Below are 22045 nucleotides of genomic sequence, written 5' to 3'. Positions count from 1 at the left end.
CAGGATGGTTTTCAAACGTCGATGCGGTGCGTGCGCGTGCGCGCGCGGCGATGCGCGCGCGAACGCGTCGGGCGATGCGACTCGGAGAAATGACAGCGATGACTGACGCCGTGCGCTCGCGATGCAGAAAATCGCACCGATCGATGACACGCCCGAGGATTACGGCGGCGGCGAATCGCAGGCGCGTTCGCCGCGACGAGACGGCGGCGCGGCGAACGCGAGTCGAACGATGCGCGCGACGACGAGCTCGCCTGGACGTGGGAAGTACATGGCAAATCAGCGCGCGTTGGAGATGGAGAGCGAAAGCGAAGATGAGGATGAGTTGGTGACGGCGGCGACGGCAAAGGCGACGCAGGAAGGCGAATTTTCAAACGTGCCGGCGCCGGGGGTGAAACCGTTGCTACTCGCGAGCCCTAACGCGAAGAAACTCGCGCTGGAGCGTAAAACGAAGAAACCGACGATTGTTTTCGACGACGACGACGACGACGATGACGAGGAAATCATGCCGACGCAAACGGCGAGTCAAATGCAGACGTCGCCGCCGAAAAAGTCGCCAAAAAAGTCGCCGAAGCGCGCGTCCACGAGTCCAAGGTCGCCCGCGAAGCGTCGCAAGGTGGTCGAACCCGATGTACCGGCATCACCGCCGATCGGTATAGTCGGTCGCGTCGTCAACGCGGCGGCGGAGGCTTTAGGATTTAGTTCGCCGTTCAAGGCGAGTCAAGCCGAGTCGCCGCTCGTGGGCGCCGCCGGTTTCGCCTCACCCAGCGCGCCGACGTCGCTCATGATGTCCCCGGGCACGATGACAAACATCGTCGGTAGCGTGGCGCGATCGGTTCTGGACGACGACGAAGATCACGCCGGTAAAGTTGAATGGGGCTCGCGCGGCGGTTACGAAGGTGGCAAGCGCGGCGCCCGACGCAAGCTCGATTTAGCCGACGAAAACGCGTCGCCGAGTAAGAAGTCCACGACCGCCCGGGCGCTCGAACGCTTACGTTAGCTTACTCGTCGTCTCGGCCCGCCGCGCGCGCGCGAGACGTTGTAAATCGAACACCGCAAAGAGAACGAAGAGACGCGCGTGAAACGATTATTCCGTTGCGTTATTTACATCCATCCCGATCTACGTAGCCAGTTAGCTGTCGTACTCGCTGTCGTACTCGCTGTCGTACTCGCTGTCGTACTCGCTGTCGTACGATCCGCGTCGAAAACACGCGAAACACACCGTGTGGTTCGCCGGCATACCCGAGATGTCTGTGCCGCACGAAACACAAGGACGGGCATCCGAACGACCATCGCCGCTCAGCGATCCGCGTCGAAAACACGCGAGACACACCGTGTGGTTCGCCGGCATACCCGAGATGTCTGTGCCGCACGAAACACAAGGACGGGCATCCGAACGACCATCGCCGCTCAGCGATCCGCGTCGAAAACACGCGAGACACACCGTGTGGTTCGCCGGCATACCCGAGATGTCTGTGCCGCACGAAACACAAGGACGGGCATCAGAACGACCATCGCCGCTCAGCGACCCGCGTCGAAAACACGCGAGACACACCGTGTGGTTCGCCGGCCTACCCGAGATGTCTGTGCCGCACGAAACACAAGGACGAGCATCCGAACGACCATCGCCGCTCAGCGATCCGCGTCGAAAACACGCGAGACACACCGTGTGGTTCGCCGGCATACCCGAGATGTCTGTGCCGCACGAAACACAAGGACGGGCATCCGAACGACCATCGCCGCTCAGCGATCCGCGTCGAAAACACGCGAGACACACCGTATGGTTCGCCGGCATACCCGAGATGTCTGTGCCGCACGAAACACAAGGACGGGCATCCGAACGACCATCGCCGCTCAGCGATCCGCGTCGAAAACACGCGAGACACACCGTGTGGTTCGCCGGCATACCCGAGATGTCTGTGCCGCACGAAACACAAGGACGGGCATCCGAACGACCATCGCCGCTCAGCGATCCGCGTCGAAAACACGCGAGACACACCGTGTGGTTCGCCGGCATACCCGAGATGTCTGTGCCGCACGAAACACAAGGACGGGCATCCGAACGACCATCGCCGCTCAGCGATCCGCGTCGAAAACACGCGAGACACACCGTGTGGTTCGCCGGCATACCCGAGATGTCTGTGCCGCACGAAACACACACCCTCACGTCTCCCTCGTCCTCGCCGTCTTCCTCGTCCTCGCCGTCGTCCTCGTCTCCTTCGTCCCGCGCGAACCGTCGCCGCGCGTTCAGCATCTCCGGAGTCATCTCCACCGCCGTCGCCACCACGCCCGCGCGCAAATACGACCCCCCGTTCTGCATCCGTCGCGTATTGCCCGGCCAATTACAATCTGCGCATATCGGCACCAACGCGCACTTCGCGTCGGCGCCTCGCGTCGACACGCCCGCGATCCAGACGTGTCCGCCGTGCTCCGCCTCCTCGTCGCATCCGTCGTACGCGCACCGTCCCCGTCGTCGTCCCGTGACGCGCTCTGCCTCCGCGATCCACGACAGCCCGCTCGCCGCGCGCGCGCCGGCGCTCCCGTCGACGTTCCACGCGCGCGTCGCGACGTCGAGTTTCACGGTCTCCATCGCGCGCTCCATCGCGCGCTCGACCGCGACGCGGATCGCGATTCGAGGCACGCGCGAACCGGGCACGCGATCGACGACGACGACGACGACGACGACGACGACGGACGGTCGAGGCGATCCGAGCGCGCGACGCGTCGATCGCGGCGACGACGACGAGAGCGATGACGGTCGTCCTCGTCGTCGCCGCGGCGATCGACGCGCGCGCGACGCGCGCGACGCGCGGAGGAATGGCGCCTCGATCGCGAACGCGCGGTCGAGCGGTCGAGACGTTGGCGGGTCGAGACTCCCCACTCGCTCGCGCGCGCGCGCGCGCGCGCGATGCTTCGAAGCGCGCGCGCGTGGCTTCTGAGTCCGTCTCTGACGGCGCGCGAATCGATCGCGCGCGCGCCGAGCGCGACGCGCGACGCGACGACGTCCGACGACGACGACGCGTTCGAAGACGTCGAGGACGAATTCGCACCGGCGCTGCGATCGACGCAAGAGACGCTCGTCGAGCGCGACGCGCGCGCGCGCGCGGCGATCGAGGTGATCGATCTGTTGGACGACGACGACGTCGACGACGACGACGGCGACGGCGACGGCGACGACGGCGCGGCGGAGAGGGAGGAGGACGTCGCGGCGAAACGCGCGGAACGACGCGTGATCGACGCGACGACGACGCACGTGGAGGCGCGTCGCGTTCGACGACGCGTGGATGATGAGGCGCGCGGTGCGCGCGACGACGCGCGACTCGACGCGGCGACGACGGTGGTGCGAAACGCGCCGTCGCGCTCGAATCGAAACGCCGACGCGACGAAATCGAAGGCGTTTCCGGAACCGGATAGCAGGAAACAATTGTACAGTCAGGTGACGTGCGCGTTGGACGCGAAGAGCTTCAAAAATGATTCGGCGTACGGGCGCTCGCTCGTCGTGCGGTTCGACAACAACCGGCACAAGGCTGGAGATAAGCAAATTTTGTACGAGTATGAAAATTTGCCTCTCGAGCGGAGCGTTACGTGGACGTATCACGCCGTGTCGGACGTTCCAGTGCGCTCAGACGACGTCGGTGCGCACAGCGCGCGATATACCGCCGTGTTGCTGAGTGGGGACGCGTTTTTAAAGCTCATCGAAAACGATTCCGCGGGCTTGCGAAAGATGGTGGAGACGTTTGAGCGAGAAACCGGCGGCGGCGAACATAAACTGTGCGTCATCGTCGAATCACCGGATAAGTTCTGCACCTCCAAAGAGCGCCGAGGGTGCGACTATGATAATCCAAACGCCGGTTGGTCGCGAGATGAGTACGACATGTGCGTCGCACAGATAGTGGTGCAATACGCCGACGTAGTCCTCGTCGCGCTTCCGGGAATGGCCGAGTGCGTCGAGCACGTCGTCATGATCCACGACGCCATCGCCCGGCGTCGTCACGAGCCACCGCTATCGAAAGACTTTCTTCTCGATAAATCACACGATTACATGGATGGAACATCGGGAAAAAGTAAAAAGCCAACCTCGCAAGATTTCTTCCTCAGAGCGCTGCAGCGCATATCTGGCGTCACCGCCCCGCACGCGCGCGGCATCGTTCGCGAGTACAAATCCATGGCCGCTCTCATGTCGGCCTACGAAGATCCGCGCACGTCGATCGCGGATAAAGAAAACATGCTCAAAGACATCGTCGGTGGGAAGAATAGATTCGGCGAGGTGAAGAGTAAGCGCGTGTACGATTTCTTCAAGCCGCGCCACCCTGACGACCCGGGCGACGAAATCATCTCTCGCGAGCACGCGCGCGCGTAGCGACATAGCATCATCTTATTTTGCGCACCGTTAGTCCGTGTGTGTTGTATATCACCGTAGTCATAGCTCGATCCCGCCGCTCCCGCGCGCTCTGTCTCGCGCGCCCACTCTGGCTGTTCAAACCCTCGCCTCTGGCCGTCGTCACTCATCGCCTCTCGAACCTTCGCGCGCGACGTCATGGGGTCCAACATCCCGCGAGAATTTCAGAAGAAATATACCTGGGATGCGATCGTGTTCTCAGATGGCGCCACGTACGTCGCATCGACGCGAACGCGGCGCGAACTCGTTCGCTCGCGCGCGCGGAAACCCTCGAGGCGATTGTTCGCGATTGTAGCGCGAAATCGCCGCGCGCGACGTCGATGGCGCGCGAAATCTCGCACGAAACGTACGACTGATATTTTAACCATCGCTTGCGCGTGTCTTTCGACGCAGTTACGAAGGCCTCGTGAGTAACTACGGGCAGTGTGAAAAGTTGGGCGTGTTTCAGTACGTCGACGGCGACCGATACGAAGGACAATACTCCGAAGGTATGATGCACGGCTACGGAGTGTACACGTGGGGTTTGGATGACTCCACGTATTACGGACATTGGCAGAATAACTCCCAGAACGGGTGCGGGGTGAAGCTCTACGGTTCGGGCGCGGTCGAGGTGGGCGAGTGGAAGGATGACCAATATCTCGGCGAATACACGGGACGTTGTGGGGAGGATGAGCAAAACAGAGCAATGATGCACGCGATGGAAGTGGCGACGCGCGCGCGTTTGTTCACGGGTAAGCCCGATGGCGAAGTCGTGGTGTTGGAGAACATCTCGAACCCGGATACGGCGGAGAGTCACCACCCGGTGGTGTACGATCGCGGCACCGAGTGGCAAATGCCCGGGTACAAGGGCGAGCAGTTCGAGCCTCCGGCCGATCTCGAGCAAACGCAACCGAAGGTTTTCGCGCAAATGCAGCGATTCAACCAACTTTGGGAGCGCGCTTGGAGATACTACAACATCGACGTCCCGGAGGGTGAGAATGACCAAAAGTTGCAAGAGCTCAAGTTCTTGACCGAGGCACCGGCGACGCTTCGTACCGTGGACGAAGACTACGATGAGTACGAGGATGAAGACGACGAGGATGAAGACGAGGACGAACAACCGAGCTCTCGATCCCGTCGCGCTGGACCGGCCGCGATGTCCCTTAGCTTCCGCAACGCGAACCCGATCTCCACCGCGTTCGCGCGCTTGGGCAAGAGCAAGCACGCGTTGCGCAAGAACCCGCTCAAGGCTGCGGCGGGTGCTTTCGAAGCCGCGCGCGAGCGATTCATGGGCGCGACGAAAGTCACCATGGCTTGAGAGGAGTGTTGGCAACTTAATATTGTGTACCTGTAGCGTCGAACGTTTTAATAAGGAGTGAACGGCGATTCTTTCATCAGTTTGCACTTTTACACTCGCGTGTTCCTAGTCTAATATTGATCGTCGGCGAGCATCGGGATCGCGGGCATATCGCGCACGTTCTCCTCGAGCGCCTTGGCTTTGACGGCTTTGCTAAAAGCTCCAACGCCGACGTCGGCGTCCATGTTGTCCGCCTCCCCTCGAGACTTACCGTGTGCGAGCTCGCGACGAATTTCGGGCGTGATCAAGTAGTGACTTTTGATCGTCACGAGCTTGAAGAGCAACTTTTTGCTTTCCTTGTCGATGACCGCCTTGTAGCGTTGCACGAAAGTCAACAACGTTTGATGCCAAACCACCGGAAGTTCGCGCTCCTCAGTCGAAAAGCGCAAAAAGTGATCAACTAGAGCGTCCACAACGCTAAACGGCAGTGCATACTTCTTGTCGAGCAATACGCGCATGAAGAAGGATGTCGTTCCGGCGTACTCAAACGTGGATAGCTTCATCAATACGGCGGCGGAGTGCAACGCTGGTACCGAACATCGCGACAAAACGGCGCTAAAAATGACCGCCTCTCGCAGCGAGCACGTTTTGCTCTGGCACAAAGGCAAAAGCATACCCTTGAAAAATGCCGCGGGCTTGAAGGTCGCCTTCTTGAGCGCCATGAAGAGCGCGAAGTGTAACCTTCGATTGTCTGCGATGTCCTGGCGTACGCGCGGCAGGAGCACCAAATTAAAGAAGCGCTGGGCCATCGTCACATTCAGGTTCGACGCAAACAGACGCGTCGCCGCATACATCGCGTGCGGACTCCATCTATCGGGATTGGTCAAGTACAAAACTTCTTCCCAGTTGGAGAGCGCGGGGATGATTTTGAACGCCTTTGGCACCTTGCCCGTGGTGTACCTCGTCAAAAGCTCGCCGACTTGTCTATAAATCTCAATCACACGAGAATCCAACCCTTCTGGAATCATCTCACCTTCCTCGTCTCGCGCCGTAGACCCACCAGCGCTCTCGTGCTCTTGAATCTTTTCCATAATCATATCCGCGAGCGTTTTGTCTTTGCCGAGCTTGGGCGCCATGAACGCTTCCAACGCCGCCGCTTCCTCGGCGCTGATTTCCACCTCCTCGTACTGTCCGTCGGCTTCGTTGATGTACCCCTCATCATCGTCGTCCTCGTCGAAAGCCCCACCGCGTCGACTCGGCGCGTCCTCGTCGCCCATCGCCTCGTCCTCGCCGTCGTCGTCGCCGCTTCCGTACGAGTCATCGATCAAAGTCGCACTCTTCGCGTCGAGCGTTCGTCCGAGCTTGACGCGATGTTCGCCGCTCTTCCTTCGTCGATTCTCTCGCCCCTCATCGTCCGCGCCCTCTTCCTCGCTCGACGTCGCCGCCTCGACTTCCTCTCGCAGCTCCTTCGCCTCTCTCAAAATCTTCGTCGACAGCGCGTCCGGGAGGTAATCCTCCTCGTCCGCCGTCCGCGCGCGCGCCTTCGTTTGCTTGCGCTTCGACCGAGGTTTCGCCAGCGCGTCGTCCGCGATCTCTTTCCCCAGCGCCTCGCGTTTCGTTCGTTTCGTCGACATGGCGCGCGCGGTCCGCGGTGGCGGCGGCGTCGACGCGTCGACGCGCCTCGTCGTCGTCGACGCCCCTCGCGCGCGCGTCGCTCGCGCGCGCGTCGACGACGACAGTCGCGCTCGTCTCGCGCGCGCTCGACGCGATCGACGTCGCGATCGACGCGCGTCGACGCGCGTTCGAGTGGGCGCCGCCCGACGACGACGCGCGCGGGCGGCCGTTCGCGCGCTCGACTAAACCCTAGACCCTCGTCGAATCGTGAATCGCCGGTCGGACGTTTGAAATCTGAAATCGCCGGACGACGGACCGCCGCGCGATCGTCGGCACCGCGTCGCGCGCGTCATGGACGACGACCTCGCCTACGCGCTGGCGCTGCAGGCGCAAGAGGAAGAGTACGCGGGCTCGCGTCGACGCGCGGCGTACGACGACGACGAGAGCGACGAGAGCGACGAGAGCGACGACGATGCACGTTTTGGACGAGCCGCTGCGAAATCAAAGAAACGCGCGGTGAAGACGACGACGACGACGACGACGACGGACGGTGAGGGCGAGGGCGAGGGCGATGACGATGACGGCGCGAACGAAGGCGCGGCGAATCGAGCGACCGCGCCTCGCGCGCGAGGGACGCGAGATGGTCGAGTAATCATGCGGCGCATGCTCGAGCTCGGCCTCGTCGCGGCTGGCGAAAACGTGTTGTCGACGACGCTGCGCAAGGAAGAGACATTAGCTGATTTGAAAGAAGACGGAACGATCGTCTGGAGGCGAGCGAGGAAGATCGTCGATCCCGCGCCGGTGAAGGATGAGGAAGGTGGCGAGGAAACCGCCGTCGACGCGGCGGACGTTGAAACGCTCGTCTTTAACACCGTGAGCGAGTTCCGTTTAGCAGTCGTGCGGGAGAAGAACCCAGAGCGAAAGGTGGACAACGGGTGGGATTGGGTGAAATACGCCGGGGTAAAGTTGGGCGATATCAAGCGGCGACTCCCTCCCGAACCCAAGCCCGAACCCAAGCCGCGGGCGAAGCGCGAGCCGAAGCCGACGCCGACGCCGAAGAAACGGAAAAAGATCACGGACGACGAGCGTGGGTACCATGCGGCGGTCAAACGCATCGTCGTTCCCGCGCGCGAAAAGCGTGAAAGCCGAAACGCGTCTAAAAACATCAACATTGGCGAGAGCTTCGACGGACAGGGCGACTTACAAATGGTGACGTGCGAAGCGTACAACAAACGACGGACGCAGCCATTCAAAGTCACGGTGACTTCCGGCGCGGAGTTGGTGATGGATTTCCACGCGCATTTGTGCTCGGACGAAATCATCGGATTTCTCGGAGGCGTGTACGACGACGACGCGAAGACGTTGCGCATTACGCGAGCGCTTCCTGCTCGACAGCTCGTCCAGGAACACGCCGGCGTCGAAGTCGAGCTCGATCCAGAGAGTGTGCCGGCAATCGTCGAGACATTGACGGCCAAAGGTGAAGGTATCGTCGGTTGGTATCATTCTCATCCCGTGTTCGCGACGCAGCCGTCGATTCGCGACATTCAAAACCAATTTGAATATCAAAAGATGTTTGCGCGCTCCGATGGTGAGTCGCAAACGATCGCACCCTTCGTGGGTGCCATCGTCGGTCCTTACGACGTACGAAACGACTCACAGAAGAGCGACGTTCGGATGTTTCACTGCGTCGATTTCGGCGGCGAACCCGAGCCGTACGAACTGAAAGTCGAACACGCCGGATGCGAAGACGTTTCCCCTGATGTGTTGCGCGAACTCAAAGGCCTCGCAGATAGATTCAGAACCACGCCGCACGCTGGTGTCGGCGACAGCGAGCCGCTCGCGGCGATTGACTTGAACGCCACGCCGGTGTCTCTCACCGAGCATTGGCGCGACGGCACGACTCGTCTCGAGAAATTTGAACATTCGTTGTGCGCTCGACTGCCAAAGTCTTGGCAGGACGAGACGAAAACCGCGTACGTTGGAGGGATAGTCAAGTACCTCAAAACAGCGTGGGGCGTCGCCGCCGCATAGAAACGAACGAGCGAACGAACCGATGTAAAACAGAACAGACATTTGCACCCGCTCCCGAAGCCAACCAATCAAAACGCTCGCATCGCAAAAGTCGGCGCGAAGACGGCACCTCCTCGCGTCCAGACCTGGACGGCGCCGCGCGTGAGATCGCGACGCGCGCGCCGTGACCACACCCGCGCGCGCACACACCATGGACGTCGAAGTAGGGAAGCCGATGAAGAAGGCGCCGAGCCTGCTCGACTTGCAAGAGAAAGGTGCGGGACGAAGAAACAGCGTTCGATCGCGTTCGGTGCCCTTGTCCGTACCCCTGGATGCCGCGTGAGGAATGGACGGGTTGACTGACGATTGAGCGCGCGCGTTCAACCCAACGCAGGCAAAGACACCACGCTCGCGTTCCGCGACGTGCGTTTCGAGGTCGGAAAAGGCGACAAGCGCAAGGAAATCTTGCATGGAATCAGCGGTCAAGTGTGTTCGGGAGAAGTGCTGGCGATTTTGGGGCCCTCGGGCGCCGGGAAAACGTGTCTCATCGACCTTCTCACGCTCGAGGGTAAGGGCGGAACGTACACCGGAGACGTTCGATTGAACGGCATTCCGATCACCCCCGAGCTTTTCACCAAGCACTGCTCGACCGTGCCCCAAGTCGATCGTTTGTGGGCGTTTCTCACCGTCGAAGAAACGCTGACGTTTGCGGCTGATTTATTGTTGAAATCTTCCGCGGAAGAGAAGAAGCAACGCGTGGACGCCATCATCAACACGGTCGGTTTGGCGTCTTCGAGACATACGAAGTGCGGTAATCAGTTCTTGAAAGGCCTGTCTGGTGGTCAGAAGCGCCGCTTGTCGCTCGCCATCGCCCTCGTGAGCTCGCCGTCGGTGTTGTTCCTCGACGAACCGACGTCGGGCTTGGACGCCGCGGCGGCGGCTTCGATCATGGCCTTCTTAAAGGAGCTCGCGCAAGCGGCAAACATTGCCATTTGCTGCACCATTCACCAACCGTCGAGCGCGGTGTTTCATGGTTTCGATCGAATTATGCTCTTAAGTAAGGGACGCGTGGCTTACCTCGGGCCGGCGAGCAAGACGGAGTCGTACTTTGCGAACATCGGCCACCCAGTTTCGCCGGGAGACGCCATCGCTGAGCACATGCTAAACGTCGTGAACTCGGAGTTTAGCGATCCCAAGCAAGTGGATGAGATTTTAGATCAGTATACGCCGAACGACAGCGGATGCGACCACACCGGCCCACTCGAGGACGTCTCGGGCAAGGGCACGAATCTTTTCGCGCAGACGATGACGCTCGTGCGCCGTCACTGGATAATCACGTATCGCGATCCGTCCATGTACGTTGGACGTATGGTGATGTTCTTATTCGCGTGCATCTTCTTCGGTGTCATTTACATCGAGTCTCGCGCCCGATCGCAAGAGCAAGTTTTCGCTCGCATGTGGCTCGTCCTCTGGTTTCTTGGCGTGCCGTCGTCTCTCGGCGTCGTCGCAACGTACGTGTACAACGAAGAATTCTTCGCGATCAAACGTGAAGTGAAGAATGGGTTGTTGTCGCCGTACGCGTATTTGCTTTCCAACCTCATAATTCAGATTCCAATCATGATTGTTCTCGCCTTGTTCGCGATGGCGATCCCCGCATACGGCATGGTCGCTTGGTACGGTCCGCATTTCGTTCAAGTGATCTTGATGTACGCGCTGACGCTCTGGGCGTTCGAGTCCGCGGCGCAAGTGTTCTCCATCATGTTCGACAACCCTCTCATGGGGATGCTGACGTTCATGAACATCTGGTTCGCCGGATTTCTCTTCTGTGGCATCATGGTTCGAGAAGGTGACGTGATTTGGCCGTTCCGCGCCATGAGCTACATCACCTTCATGAAGTGGGCGATCAAAAACTTGGTGTATTTGGATTTCATCGACGCCACGTGGACTGGCGCCGTCACCGACCCCAGCGCCGCCGCGGGTTTCTCGTGTGGAAGCTCGACGCTGTGCTTCGGCCGCAACGGCAAAGAAGTCTTGGCGTCGCTCCATAACACGTACGACGCCATCGACTCCGAAGATAAACTTCTTGAAAACGCCATGATCCTTTTCGCCATCGGATGCGCGTACAAGCTCGCGTACGTCGTCATGTTCGTTCGAAAGTCCAAGAAGGCGCAAACGATTGGCGCGTCCAAATCTGCGTAGTCGCGACGACGACACATTTTTCCCAACTTTTTCTCCTCGTTAGGTAACTTTTACAATCTGACTAGCTGCTACCGTACTCGCTCTCGATGTACTCGCAAATATCCTTCGATTCAAACATGGCCTTCCCAGTGTTGGCGTCGCGCAAGAAAGGAACTTGAAAATGCCCGACCATCGCGTATAGCTCGTGGCGTTTTTCGGAGCCCCGCGGGCAGTACTTCACCACGTGCGGAACGCACAACTCGGTCAGCGTTTCGCGAACCAACTTACTAAAAGGGCTGATTTCGTACGTCCACAACTCGAGTGGTTGCTCGGGGATCTTTTTCGCCTGGCGCGCCGAGAGCCCCTTCATTCGAGCCAACGCGGCGGCGTACGCAGTCGAGTTCGTCGCCAGCCCCCCGCGCCTGAGCAGAAATGGAACCTTCGTCTCACCACCGTATGTGTTGAATAAATATTCGATGATGTCATCGCTTTCAGACATCTTTGCGCCGGTGTTTTCATCGAGAAGAAACGGATACGTCGTCGCGCCGAGCGCTTTGCTCTCCGCTCGAAACGCGAGCGAGCCTTGCGGACACGGCTTGAACAAAACGTCCAAATCGAGCACTGAGCACGCTTCGCGCACTTTCTTACAGTACGGACTTCCTTCGTACTCGTACAGCGTGATCGGTTTGGCCGGCCGCGTCGTCGGCAACGTCGTGGAACGCTCCGCGACGCGTCGCTTCGCAAAACGCGCGATGGCGTACTTGCCCTCGCTCCCATCGTCGTCCGCGTCAAGACGTACTTCGTACCCCCCGATCAGCGCTCCCGTCCCTAGGCGCAGCACCAGAGGAATAGCCGCGCTCAGCACTTTACCGAGTTCGCCCTCGCGAACTGTGAATGGCTGCGGTGGGACGTCGGATTTAATAGCACCGACGCGCGTTCGCGTCGGCGCTCTGCGCGTCGGCGCCGTCGCGATGTGCGTACGTCGCCCAAAGCGCGCCTGAGACTTGGAGCTCGGCGCCGTCCCGCGCGGCGCCATCGACGTCGCCATCGTCGTCGTCGTCGTCGTCACTGCGCGTCGTTGTGTGTGGATATGACGACGCCGCGCGCGACGACGCGCGCGACGACGCGATCGACCGCAGCGCGCGCTCAAACGCGTGAGATCTTCGCGTCGACGACGCGCGTCGCGCGCGCGCGAGGACGCGCGACGACGGTCGTGCGGGCCGCGACCATCACCATCGAGGAAGCCGGGAAAGTGTTGTCGCACGTCGTGCACGCGACGACGGTCGAGCCTGATTATCGAGTCTTGAAGCTTGGATTGTCGCTGTCGAACGTCACCGATCCTGGCGCCGTCACCGACGTCGTCGCGGCGAAGACGGGGAAGGAGGCGAAGTCGGTGGCGTGGGTGGTGGAACGCGCGAGCGCGAGCGAGGGCAAGCGAGACGTCGACGAGTTTTGGGCGAACGTAAACGCGGAGGCGATCCGACAGTTGTTCCCGAGCGTGACGCCGGGTAACGAAACCGCCGCGCTATTGCGGTCGTTGTATTTCAAAGCCGAACGCGCGGCGTTGAGTGAGTGCGTTGGTGGCTTGGCGACGTGCGCGTTGCTTCGCAAATTGACGCAAACGCGCGCGCTCGTTGCTCGCGATGGGCGCGTCGTGCGCGACGTGCGCGCGATGAAGGCACCACGGCCGTTGAAAGGGGGACTATTTGCCAATCCCGAGATTTTGTATCACGGCGAGAAGGGCCCGAAGTCGAGGCGGAACTTGCTCACGCACGAATTCGACGAATCGATTGCGGCGAAATTAGGCACGCGCGCGGCGTTTCATCAAACGGCCATCGTGCGCATAGACGACGCGCCAGATGCGAATGATGACGCGCAGGTTTGGTTAGAGATCGACATCGCGGGACCTGCGTTGGATAATTACGAGTTTTCCGACGATGGCGCCGTGCCACTGTGCGTCGCGAGCGTATCGGCAGCTGAGCGCGCGGGTTGGACGACGACTGTCGACGAGCTTCTAGCGAGTTCTTCCGCGGACGATATCGCCGCCGCCGACGCGTTCGCCGATCGCGCGTACTCTATTCTAGTCTCAGTGTAATTTGTGTAACATTGCTTTTTACTTTACAACGGCTCACGTTTCGAGCGCGCGTCACGCTGTGTGGTGATCGGCGCCGATGGTGTCGATCGAGAGGCGTTCAGGCCCATTGTGTACTATCTCTTCGCCTGTCGCCCACAGTTCCTCGAGATTGTACTGCGCTCGACCCTCGGGAGAGAATATGTGCACCATGCACGAACCGCAGTCGACAGCCATCCAGTCCTTATCCCCGCCGTTCTGGGCGCCCTCGATGACTGGCTGCAATCGACCGCCGGCGACGTACTCGGTGCGCGCTTTCACGGCGTGAAGAACTGCGCCGGCGAGCGCCTTCAGGTGGTGCGCGCTTCGCGCAGTGGCGATAATGAGATGGTCTGTCCACGTGCACTGATCGCGAACGTTTATAGACATCACGTCGATACCGCGAGCGCGAACAAGAAGCTGTACCAATTCATCCGGTTCGAAAGCTTTCACGTAGTCCATACGACCTGGATCTGTTTCGCGCTTGAGCTCCGGTTTCGACACTTTTGCCGAGCGTGCGCTCGCCGACGTGGCATTCGAATCCTTTTCGGCTTCTCGCATGATCTCCGCGCTGATGCTGGATACGTCCGACATGCGCACGCCCATGGTTTTCGCGTCGATTGTACCATGCATGTATTCATAATACGCGAGCAGGTACGCGACGACGTCCGCCTTCTTGGTGACGCCCTGCATGACCTGATCGAGACCGAGAACCTTTGCGGCGTCACGCAAGTCACCGACTTTTACCTTACTCAGCATGGTCTTGCTCATCGGTGCGTCATTCACCTTCATCTTCAGCGCCGTTTTTTTCTTCGCTTCGCTCACGAGCGTATCGCGCACGTCTCGAGAGATCGCTTTGCGCTCCGAATCCACGCGCCAACCGCTTTCGACGAGAAACTGCTCAAACTCGATGAGCCCGGGAGTCATCGTTCGCACGTTCGTGCCGCCCATATTCCCGAATCCGGACGAAGACGTCGAGACGACGCTCAGCGTCTCGCGACGTCCTAATTCGCCGCTCGCACGCAACACGCTCATGCGCTCAGCCATCGCGCGCTCTTCCTTCCCGTCGCTCGTCTTCGCCACTTCTAGTAACTCTTTCAAGACCGGATTGATTTCCGCCAGCGCATGCAGCGGTATGGGCCAACGAAGCTCTCCGCGTACCTCGACGCCGGCGTATTCGAGCCTGGACCCAGTAAACGTGCGTCCTTCCCACTCCACGTCTGTCGTCGCGTCGACGGATTTTCGCGACCGGAACGCAGGTACACTGTCCCCGTGTCCATCCCGATCGCCTCTGTGTCTCCCCGATGTTCCCGCGCGCGTGATGCCGCCGCTAACGCCGCCCCGCTCGTGACTCTTCTTCGCGCCATTTTCTTTTTCTTTATCTTCGCTCGCGCCGTGCCCGGTGCGCGCGGCGCGAGACGCGTGCGATCGCGAGGCCGACGCGTACGACGGTACGCGCGCGCCGTCGGCGATCGTCGTTCCCGAATTCGTCGCCGCTCGCATGGATGTCGACGCCGCGCGCCACGCGGCTTCGACGACGCCACGTCGGCGCGACAACATCGCGTCTCCTCGCACGCGCGCGCGGATTCGACGACGCGTGCGCGCGCGGGTTCGACGACTTTCCGCGCGTTCGCTTCGTCGTTCGCGTTCGACGACTGGCGAAGACGACGCGTCGCACTGTGACGCCGCGCGCCGCCGTCGAAGAGTGCGCGAAAGGGAGCGAGTTTGAAAACAACCAGACCGAAGAAGCGACGGGCGACACTCCGCGACTCACTCCGCGGAGTGTCGCGCGCGCGCGAACGTGCGAGTCGCTCGCGCGAACGCGTGGCGGCGTCATGTGCGATCGTGTGCGACGCGCGCGCGCCAAGGAACGCGCGTCCACGACGGACGCCGACGCACAAGATGACACGCGGCGAGGTGGGGCGTCGTGGACGCCGACAGCCACGACGCGCGAGGGCGTCCCGACTCGATTGCGAGGGGCGCAGGCGAAAGGCGTATCGTGGTGCTGGGCCACGCGCGCCAACGGATCGATCTGCGGCGCGCGGGCGGATTGCGAAAACTCGTGCCTGCCGTATTGCGCGGAGCACCTCGAGCGCGGCGACGAGGCGTTGCGAGTCGTCAAGCATCCAGTGTTTGGCGATAAGATTCTCATCGCCACGCGAGATTTACCCAAAGGTTACAAAACAGTATATTTCGGCGAGCGCAAGACGTGGAGAGAGTGTGGACGCGCTGGACGCGATCACGCGATGCACTTCCGTTCCGGCGGAGGCGTCATCGATCCGTGCCCGCTCGGCGACGCCGCGCAGTTACAATTTATGTCGAATCCCGGGCCCAACGAAGTATCAAACAATCGATCCACGAATGTGTTCTTCGGTGACACGCGCTGTCCGAAACGCACGCTCGTCGGGCGCGAGTTTATTCTCAGTCGAGACGTGAAGAAGGGCGCGCAGTTGCTCCAGTGGTACGGCGCCGATTGGTTCAACTCGCGCGACATCAAACGTCTCGACGTCGGATGCGACGTCTATCCAGCCGAGCGTAAGAAACGAAAACAAGAACGCGCCGATCATCCAAATCGCGAGCCTTCGCGCGCGAAAGTCTTAGGCGACGCGACGAACGCGTCGAGCAGACGATGACAAACGTTTGGTATAGTATTACATTCATTTCATTGCAGCACGATTACGCCTCCTCCTTCTTCACTTCGTCTTCGACCGATTGCAACTCGAGAATTTCGTTTTCGATAGATTCCAAGTCCACCTCGCCTTGGAGCTTCGCCATCGCCGCGGCGTCCAAAGGCTTAATACCGGCGGCTTCCGACGCCTTGGCCACAGCGCTACTGTACTTCGCCATGCCTTGCGCGTCGCTCGTCAGTAACGCCTTCCCGAGCGCCTTTTCAGTTTCGTCCAAAGCGCTCACCATGACCTTCATCGTGTCGTCTTCATCTTTCAAACCGAGCATTTGTCGCAGCTCGCCCGCGTACTCCAAGAACCCGCGCACGCTCGCCGCTTCGGCGAACGCGCCGTCGACGGTTTCGAGAATTTTTTCTCCCGGCGTTGAGATGTCCAACTGTGCGCGCGCGCGACGTGTGTGCCGTCAGTCTTCGTCCTTTTCCTCGAGCCAGCGGTCGACGGCTCGACCGAGGCGAAAGCGCGCCTGTCCACGACCACAACCACAATCAAACCCCAACACGTCGATCGGGTTGCGCGCGTTCGAGCCGATCGACGAGATCGCGTGTTTCCGCCCTCGCGCGCGCGTCAACGCGTCGGCGCGTCGGCGCGATCGACGTACCTCTTTTAACGCCGCCAATTTCTTCGCCGCGTACGCCTTGACCGCCGCCGCGTCTCCTCCCACGGGCGGCTTCAAGTCCTTCGTCTTCGTGAGCAGCGCGCGAAATTTGGTCTGCTGCTCGATGAAGACGCGCTTGACGACGTCGGTGGTTTCTCCGCTCGCCTTGGGCTTTCCCGCGCCGGCGGCATAATTTCTCACGCACGCGCTCGCGCGTTTCGAGATCTCTCGGCGCATCGCGCCAATCATCGCGACTGAATGTGCGGCCGACGACCCGACCCGATGGCGTTCGGGCGAGTGCGCGACCGCGACCGCACTGAGACGGACGTCGTCCCGTACGAATCCTCACACGCGGGCGCGCGCCGACGTCGCGCGGCGCGACATGACGGACGACGACGACGGCGGTGGTGTCGGTGACCACGACGCGCGCGCGACGACGGCGACGACGACCGCGACGGACGCGGCGACAGGAGTGCGACGAAGATCGCGATGGGGCGCTGACGACGCGACGACGACAGAGGTGAAGAAGAAGCGTAAGAGTCGTTGGGCGACCGAAGATGCAACCGATGACGTCGCGAACGCGCTCGTCGTCGCGGCGGCGCGGGAAGCGAAGGAGCGCGCAGACGCGGCGCAACGCGCGGTGCAGACGACGCCGACGCCGACGAACTCGCTCGTCGTCGGCTCGGGAATTTTCGTGCAACTGCCCACATCTGTGCTCGCCGAGCACAGCGCGCCGGCGGAAGCGACGGCGGAAGTGCACTTCATGTTTCGTGAACTCGCTCAGTTGAACCGTCGTTTGCTCGCCGGGGAGCCGTACGATGAAGGACGCAACGGCGACCGCGAGCCCGAGCCCGCGCCTGTGTACGACGCCAACGGCGTGCGCGTGAACACTCGGGAAGTCGTAGAGCGAGAGAAGTTTCAACGTCGCCGCATGGAGCTGTTGGAGGACATCTGCCGCAAGTGTCCGATGTTCCGCCCGCCGCCGGATTACCGGCCAAACAAACGAACGGCCAAGTTGCTGATTCCCGTGGACGAATATCCGGGCTACAACTTCTTCGGTTTGATAATCGGTCCTCGTGGGTCGACGCAAAAGCAGATGCAGCGAGAGACAAATACGAAAATTGTCATTCGAGGGCGAGGCAGCGCGAAGGGCGGTACGGGCGCGGCGGAGCGCAATAACGAGTTCGATCACGAGCCTCTCCACGTGCTCATCGAGGGCGACGTGCAGAGCGACGTAGACAAGGCCAAGGCGATGATAGAAAAGCTTTTGATTCCCGTGGACGAAGATATGAATGAGCACAAGCGTCAACAACTTCGCGAGCTCGCGCTCATGAACGGAACATGGAGGGACGAGTCGTCCATCGAGGCTATGCAGAAGCGCTTAGACGAAGAGTTAGCGAGCGGTTCGATTTATCAGCTGCCGGAGACCGTGAAGAAGGCTGTTGAAGCGACTTACAGGAAAGATGTAGAGAAGCTCCACGGCGCCGGCGCCGGTGGTACGCTCGACAGTGCGTACAGCGACTTTTTATCCGAGCTCGGCGTCGACGGGCGCGGACGCGCGCGTCGCTCGGACGACAACTCAGATGACGATAGAAAGATTTACGTCGGTCATCTACCAAACAACGCCACGGCGGACGCATTGGCCGATGCGTTCAAGTCCATCGGTGGCGTGCAAGACGTCGCGTGTATTCCCGACGCAGCGCTCGGGTATTCCTGCAAAGGTTTCGCTTTCATCACTTTCGCAACAGTGGAGCAAGCAAAATCGGCGGCGACGTCCATGAATGGCGCTCTATTCGGCGATCGGCCGATGGAAGTGCGCCTGAAGACGGCGCCGCGCGAAGAGCCTAGACGGGATAGTGGATCGTTTGATCCCGACGCGAACCTTTACGTCGGCGGCATGACTGAGAGCATGACGGAAGAGAGCTTGCGCGAAATCTTCGCGCCTTACGGCTTGGTGCAGAAGACGAAACTCATCCGCGATCACGCGACGCAAGTGCCCAAAGGCTACGGGTTTGTGCAGATGATGGATGTATCGCACGCGCACGCAGCGATCGCGGCACTCGACGGCCAGTACTTCGCAGACAGCACTCGACCATTCATCGTACGAATCGCGGGGCAAAACGGTGGAGGTCCGACGAGCGGTGGCGGTGGCGCGATGGGAGGTTTCGCGCCGATGGGCTTTGTGCCTCCGGTCGCAGCCGGTGGTTTCATGCCTCCGGCGTATGGGTTTCAGCCGGCATACGATCCGGCGATGGCTGCGTCGTACTACGGCGCTCCTCCAGTTGGCCCGCCGTACGATTTCGCCATGCCCACAGTCGAGCTCGGCAATCCGGACGAAGCTCCTCCGCCGCCTCCAGACGACTTCGACGCCCCGCCGCTGCCTGTCTTCACCGCAGACGCCATCACCGTCCTGCCTGGCGTGGCGCCGCCGATGCCGCCACCGCCGTTGTAGAATCTTGACGTATTGGAAACATAGATACATAGCATCTAGGGCCTTGTAGTTTAGAATGACAAGTTACCTAACGAGGAGAAAAAGTTGGGAATTTAGAGCACTCTCGGCAACAGAGTACGCGCGCGCGCAAAGAAGCGCGCGACGCCTCGTCGCGCCGGGACACAAGCCACAATTGTTCTCCAAGTAAGCTAATTATGGCTTAAGTATGTGATCTCGTCTCGTTTCGCGCAATAAAAAATTAAGTTAAAAAAACGACCGTTCTAAACAGCACGCCGGGCGAGAAGATACGGTTGACGCTAGTCGTCGACGCTCGACGTCGCGCGTTCACGAATTAATCATGAGCGACGCGCGCTATGTCGGTGTGATGACAGAAACCCAGGTATGAGAGACGAACGCGGACACTCGACGAAAGCATTTGGTAGGACTTCGCATGAGGAATTAACTAACTCGACACGCATTTTTCATTCGCCGTTCAGAGTTACGTGGAATACCTATGGAGTCAAAGTTCGTGGGACGTCCCGCTGTTCCATGCCCATCATGTTCTGAACTTGCTTCAACGACTGCTCTTCGCCACGCTGTCCATGGTGGCGAATGCGGGAATTTTGCATTTCCATTGGACGACTCCACCGCACCCAAAGTTTACGGTGCTCCGTAAGTCTCGAATAATCATCCGAACGCATCTCATAAGCGGCACTATCAATGTCTGTCTACCAATTGTGGCGTTCTGCAGCGCAAATCCAAAGGTTTCGACGCCAATTATGTGGATCACAGTGGGGTTCGATGTAATACATTTGATGACGGTCATCGCTCAAACACCCAACGTAAATGGGCAGAGATTGCTCACAGTCCCAGCATACCAGTTCATTGCATTGGTTAAGGTTGTGAGCGTTGCTGGCTTGATTCATGCCCTTCTCGACGACTCGCTCTATGAGCTGGAACGGTTGGAGTGGCTGTGGACGGTTTGGGCGAATCATCAAACCTACGCTTGGGTACGAGTATGGATGGTGTTGCTTTACTTTTGTCAAGCCGCTCGCGAAAGCCGATACACCTTGGCTGTGCTAATTGCAGGAACTATTGGCGCTGGACAGGCCTATGGTTTCTCCATTATGATTTTCTTGATCGTTTGGTTGATTGGTTTCAATTTATGGCTTCGTCGAAAGACGTACACTCTCGCTGCGAGATTTGCTGAATCGAAACATACCGGCGATGAACAACGTGAGTTGAATTTGGAGATGAGTGCGATGTTGCAGTACTTTCACGAGGCCCATCATGGGTTATATCATGACGTTAGATACAAGCATCAACCCGAAGTCGTTCAGAAAATTCTCTTCGAAACTGGATACTTGAAAGTTGTCCAGGATGCACGAGGGAAGGACACTTCGCAGCTAGCACCGTTAAGAACTATTCCAGACGATGTCCAAGCACGCTGTGTTTTTGAATCTGTCGATTTCGACAACAGTGGTAGTCTTGATCTCCTCGAGCTCGCACAAATTTTCATCACCAACGGTGTATCAACCGAAACCACGCAAAAGATGTGCGAAGAAGCCTTTGGTAAATTTGATATCAACAACGATGGGTTAATCGATTTGAATGAATTCACTATGGCTTTCAAACCTTACTGGGCGTATCAGTTTGCCGAAGTTTATGTCATTCTTGGAGACGCGCCGCAGCTGATGAAAAACGTCATCAACGTTCCGCTTCACAGCACAGCGATGGGATGCCCATTCGGAGCCGCGCACAGTATTCCGCTCGATTTCGGCTCCGAAGTAATAAGTTGGACCGATCTCGTCCAATCCAAGAATGGAAAAAGTCTTGACCGCGCTCTATCGCGCGTGAGGTCAAAATTGAAACCAGCCGTACGTTGATTCGCGTACTGACGCGATGCTTCGATGTTAAGAACTTTGCCACAGGTAGGCGCGGCGTGAGAACGTCAGCGTTCATCGGTAAGGTTGCGTCATTTGGCGTGGTCGTCGCTGCAGTCGTGGTGCTTCGTCGGCGACGCGACGGGAACGCCGACGCCATGGAATCGAATGAACCGCTGTATGACAAGGGCCAGCGAGCTCCTGGCGGTAACGGTACGGCGCTGTGAGAGTCGCCGTGTCAAGTTTTGTTTTAAGAATGTTGATTAAAAGCCCTGTTGTAATAATGTGCATTGAACGATGTCTAACGAGGAAGGAACCAAAAACTTTTCCACTCAAATCGACTGTGTGTCACGCAAGAGGAGTGCTTGGGGTTCCATTATTTTCACAGAGGACAAACTACGACCGGTCGTTTGTCGTCCAACACGAACACTGAAGAAGGCACTTTGACGCAAGAGTCCGGCGACGTCCGGAGCGTCGAGGGGGAAGTCTGCGGTGCCGTGCTGGTCGACGAGTGATGGCCGTCGGGTGTCGTGAAGGTGCACAGGAAGGATGCGAATGATAGTGACTTTTCATGCCTCAGTACGACCCAGAGAACCCAGGGTTAGGTGTAATAAGTATTAGCTAGTCGGTCGGTTACGGCACTTCTCCCGAAGCGCCTCCCTCCCTCATGCGTAGGGTGTAGGGTTTCGGTTTAGGGTTTAGGGTTTAGGGTTTAGGGTTTAGGGTTTAGGGTTTAGGGTTTAGGGTTTAGGGTTTAGGGTTTAGGGTTTAGGGTTTAGGGTTTAGGGTTTAGGGTTTAGGGTTTAGGGTTTAGGGTTTAGGGTTTAGGGTTTAGGGTTTAGGGTTTAGGGTTTAGGGTTTAGGG

General features: G+C 59.4%; 15 protein-coding genes across 15 annotated transcripts; 10 read left to right on the top strand and 5 right to left on the bottom strand.

The window, feature by feature from the left end:
• Positions 1 to 121: 121 nt before the first annotated feature.
• Positions 122 to 997, top strand: OSTLU_17478 (predicted protein; the record flags this gene model as incomplete). Its single annotated transcript, XM_001420690.1, has 1 exon — positions 122 to 997. One exon carries the CDS (start codon positions 122 to 124, stop codon positions 995 to 997), a length of 876 nt encoding a protein of 291 aa, XP_001420727.1.
• A 132-nt stretch (positions 998 to 1129) lies between these two features.
• Positions 1130 to 2587, bottom strand: OSTLU_93490 (predicted protein; the record flags this gene model as incomplete). Its single annotated transcript, XM_001420525.1, has 1 exon — positions 1130 to 2587. One exon carries the CDS (start codon positions 2585 to 2587, stop codon positions 1130 to 1132), a length of 1458 nt encoding a protein of 485 aa, XP_001420562.1.
• A 1134-nt stretch (positions 2588 to 3721) lies between these two features.
• OSTLU_26667 (predicted protein) lies at positions 3722 to 4357 on the top strand (the record flags this gene model as incomplete). The annotated part of the gene is made up of 1 exon (XM_001420689.1): positions 3722 to 4357. The coding sequence occupies one exon, from the start codon at positions 3722 to 3724 to the stop codon at positions 4355 to 4357; it is 636 nt and encodes a 211-aa protein (XP_001420726.1).
• Positions 4358 to 4534: 177 nt separating this feature from the next.
• On the top strand, positions 4535 to 5693 carry OSTLU_26666 (predicted protein; the record flags this gene model as incomplete). The annotated part of the gene is made up of 2 exons (XM_001420688.1): positions 4535 to 4608; positions 4790 to 5693. The coding sequence occupies 2 exons, from the start codon at positions 4535 to 4537 to the stop codon at positions 5691 to 5693; spliced, it is 978 nt and encodes a 325-aa protein (XP_001420725.1).
• A 110-nt stretch (positions 5694 to 5803) lies between these two features.
• OSTLU_17476 (predicted protein) lies at positions 5804 to 6808 on the bottom strand (the record flags this gene model as incomplete). The annotated part of the gene is made up of 1 exon (XM_001420524.1): positions 5804 to 6808. The coding sequence occupies one exon, from the start codon at positions 6806 to 6808 to the stop codon at positions 5804 to 5806; it is 1005 nt and encodes a 334-aa protein (XP_001420561.1).
• Positions 6809 to 7840: 1032 nt separating this feature from the next.
• Positions 7841 to 9319, top strand: OSTLU_26664 (predicted protein). Its single transcript, XM_001420687.1, has one exon. It carries the CDS (start codon positions 7941 to 7943, stop codon positions 9315 to 9317), a length of 1377 nt encoding a protein of 458 aa, XP_001420724.1. The 5' UTR covers positions 7841 to 7940; the 3' UTR covers positions 9318 to 9319.
• Positions 9320 to 9752: 433 nt separating this feature from the next.
• Positions 9753 to 10478, top strand: OSTLU_39403 (ABC(ABCG) family transporter: White protein-like protein (ABCG); the record flags this gene model as incomplete). The annotated part of the gene is made up of 1 exon (XM_001420686.1): positions 9753 to 10478. A coding segment is annotated over one exon (726 nt), but the record flags the coding sequence as incomplete, so codon positions are not given.
• Positions 10479 to 10644: 166 nt separating this feature from the next.
• OSTLU_26662 (predicted protein) lies at positions 10645 to 12541 on the bottom strand. Its single transcript, XM_001420523.1, has one exon. The coding sequence runs from the start codon at positions 12508 to 12510 to the stop codon at positions 11557 to 11559; it is 954 nt and encodes a 317-aa protein (XP_001420560.1). The 5' UTR covers positions 12511 to 12541; the 3' UTR covers positions 10645 to 11556.
• A 16-nt stretch (positions 12542 to 12557) lies between these two features.
• Positions 12558 to 13569, top strand: OSTLU_26661 (predicted protein; the record flags this gene model as incomplete). Its single annotated transcript, XM_001420685.1, has 1 exon — positions 12558 to 13569. Exon 1 carries the CDS (start codon positions 12565 to 12567, stop codon positions 13567 to 13569), a length of 1005 nt encoding a protein of 334 aa, XP_001420722.1. The 5' UTR covers positions 12558 to 12564.
• Positions 13570 to 13620: 51 nt separating this feature from the next.
• OSTLU_17472 (predicted protein) lies at positions 13621 to 14631 on the bottom strand (the record flags this gene model as incomplete). The annotated part of the gene is made up of 1 exon (XM_001420522.1): positions 13621 to 14631. The coding sequence occupies one exon, from the start codon at positions 14629 to 14631 to the stop codon at positions 13621 to 13623; it is 1011 nt and encodes a 336-aa protein (XP_001420559.1).
• A 788-nt stretch (positions 14632 to 15419) lies between these two features.
• On the top strand, positions 15420 to 16217 carry OSTLU_17471 (predicted protein; the record flags this gene model as incomplete). The annotated part of the gene is made up of 1 exon (XM_001420684.1): positions 15420 to 16217. One exon carries the CDS (start codon positions 15420 to 15422, stop codon positions 16215 to 16217), a length of 798 nt encoding a protein of 265 aa, XP_001420721.1.
• A 43-nt stretch (positions 16218 to 16260) lies between these two features.
• Positions 16261 to 17103, bottom strand: OSTLU_26658 (predicted protein; the record flags this gene model as incomplete). Its single annotated transcript, XM_001420521.1, has 2 exons — positions 16261 to 16647; positions 16870 to 17103. 2 exons carry the CDS (start codon positions 17101 to 17103, stop codon positions 16261 to 16263), a joined length of 621 nt encoding a protein of 206 aa, XP_001420558.1.
• A 655-nt stretch (positions 17104 to 17758) lies between these two features.
• OSTLU_9473 (predicted protein) lies at positions 17759 to 18103 on the top strand (the record flags this gene model as incomplete). Its single annotated transcript, XM_001420683.1, has 1 exon — positions 17759 to 18103. A coding segment is annotated over one exon (345 nt), but the record flags the coding sequence as incomplete, so codon positions are not given.
• Positions 18104 to 18451: 348 nt separating this feature from the next.
• On the top strand, positions 18452 to 18934 carry OSTLU_7602 (predicted protein; the record flags this gene model as incomplete). The annotated part of the gene is made up of 1 exon (XM_001420682.1): positions 18452 to 18934. A coding segment is annotated over one exon (483 nt), but the record flags the coding sequence as incomplete, so codon positions are not given.
• Positions 18935 to 19634: 700 nt separating this feature from the next.
• Positions 19635 to 21417, top strand: OSTLU_25275 (predicted protein). The gene is made up of 2 exons (XM_001420681.1): positions 19635 to 19697; positions 19795 to 21417. The coding sequence occupies exons 1-2, from the start codon at positions 19656 to 19658 to the stop codon at positions 21181 to 21183; spliced, it is 1431 nt and encodes a 476-aa protein (XP_001420718.1). The 5' UTR covers positions 19635 to 19655; the 3' UTR covers positions 21184 to 21417.
• The last annotated feature ends 628 nt before the right edge of the window (positions 21418 to 22045 follow it).

This window comes from Ostreococcus lucimarinus, chromosome 12, assembly GCF_000092065.1.
Source record: "Ostreococcus lucimarinus CCE9901 chromosome 12, complete sequence".
Lineage (NCBI taxonomy): Eukaryota > Viridiplantae > Chlorophyta > Mamiellophyceae > Mamiellales > Bathycoccaceae > Ostreococcus > Ostreococcus sp. 'lucimarinus'.
The sequence above is the reverse complement of the archived record's forward strand: the minus strand, read 5'-3'. Positions and strand labels throughout refer to the sequence as shown.

What these genes read in the sequence shown, in the direction of transcription:
- OSTLU_26664 (XM_001420687.1), top strand. Translation starts at nt 7,941, where the DNA reads ATGCGGCGCATGCTCGAGCTCGGCCTCGTCGCGGCTGGCGAAAACGTG.
- OSTLU_26662 (XM_001420523.1), bottom strand. Translation starts at nt 12,510, where the DNA reads ATGGCGCCGCGCGGGACGGCGCCGAGCTCCAAGTCTCAGGCGCGCTTT.
- OSTLU_25275 (XM_001420681.1), top strand. Translation starts at nt 19,656, where the DNA reads ATGAGCGACGCGCGCTATGTCGGTGTGATGACAGAAACCCAG. An exon ending in GTGTGATGACAGAAACCCAG is followed by an intron (nt 19,698 to 19,794) that starts GTATGAGAGACG and finishes TTCGCCGTTCAG; the next exon opens with AGTTACGTGGAATACCTATG.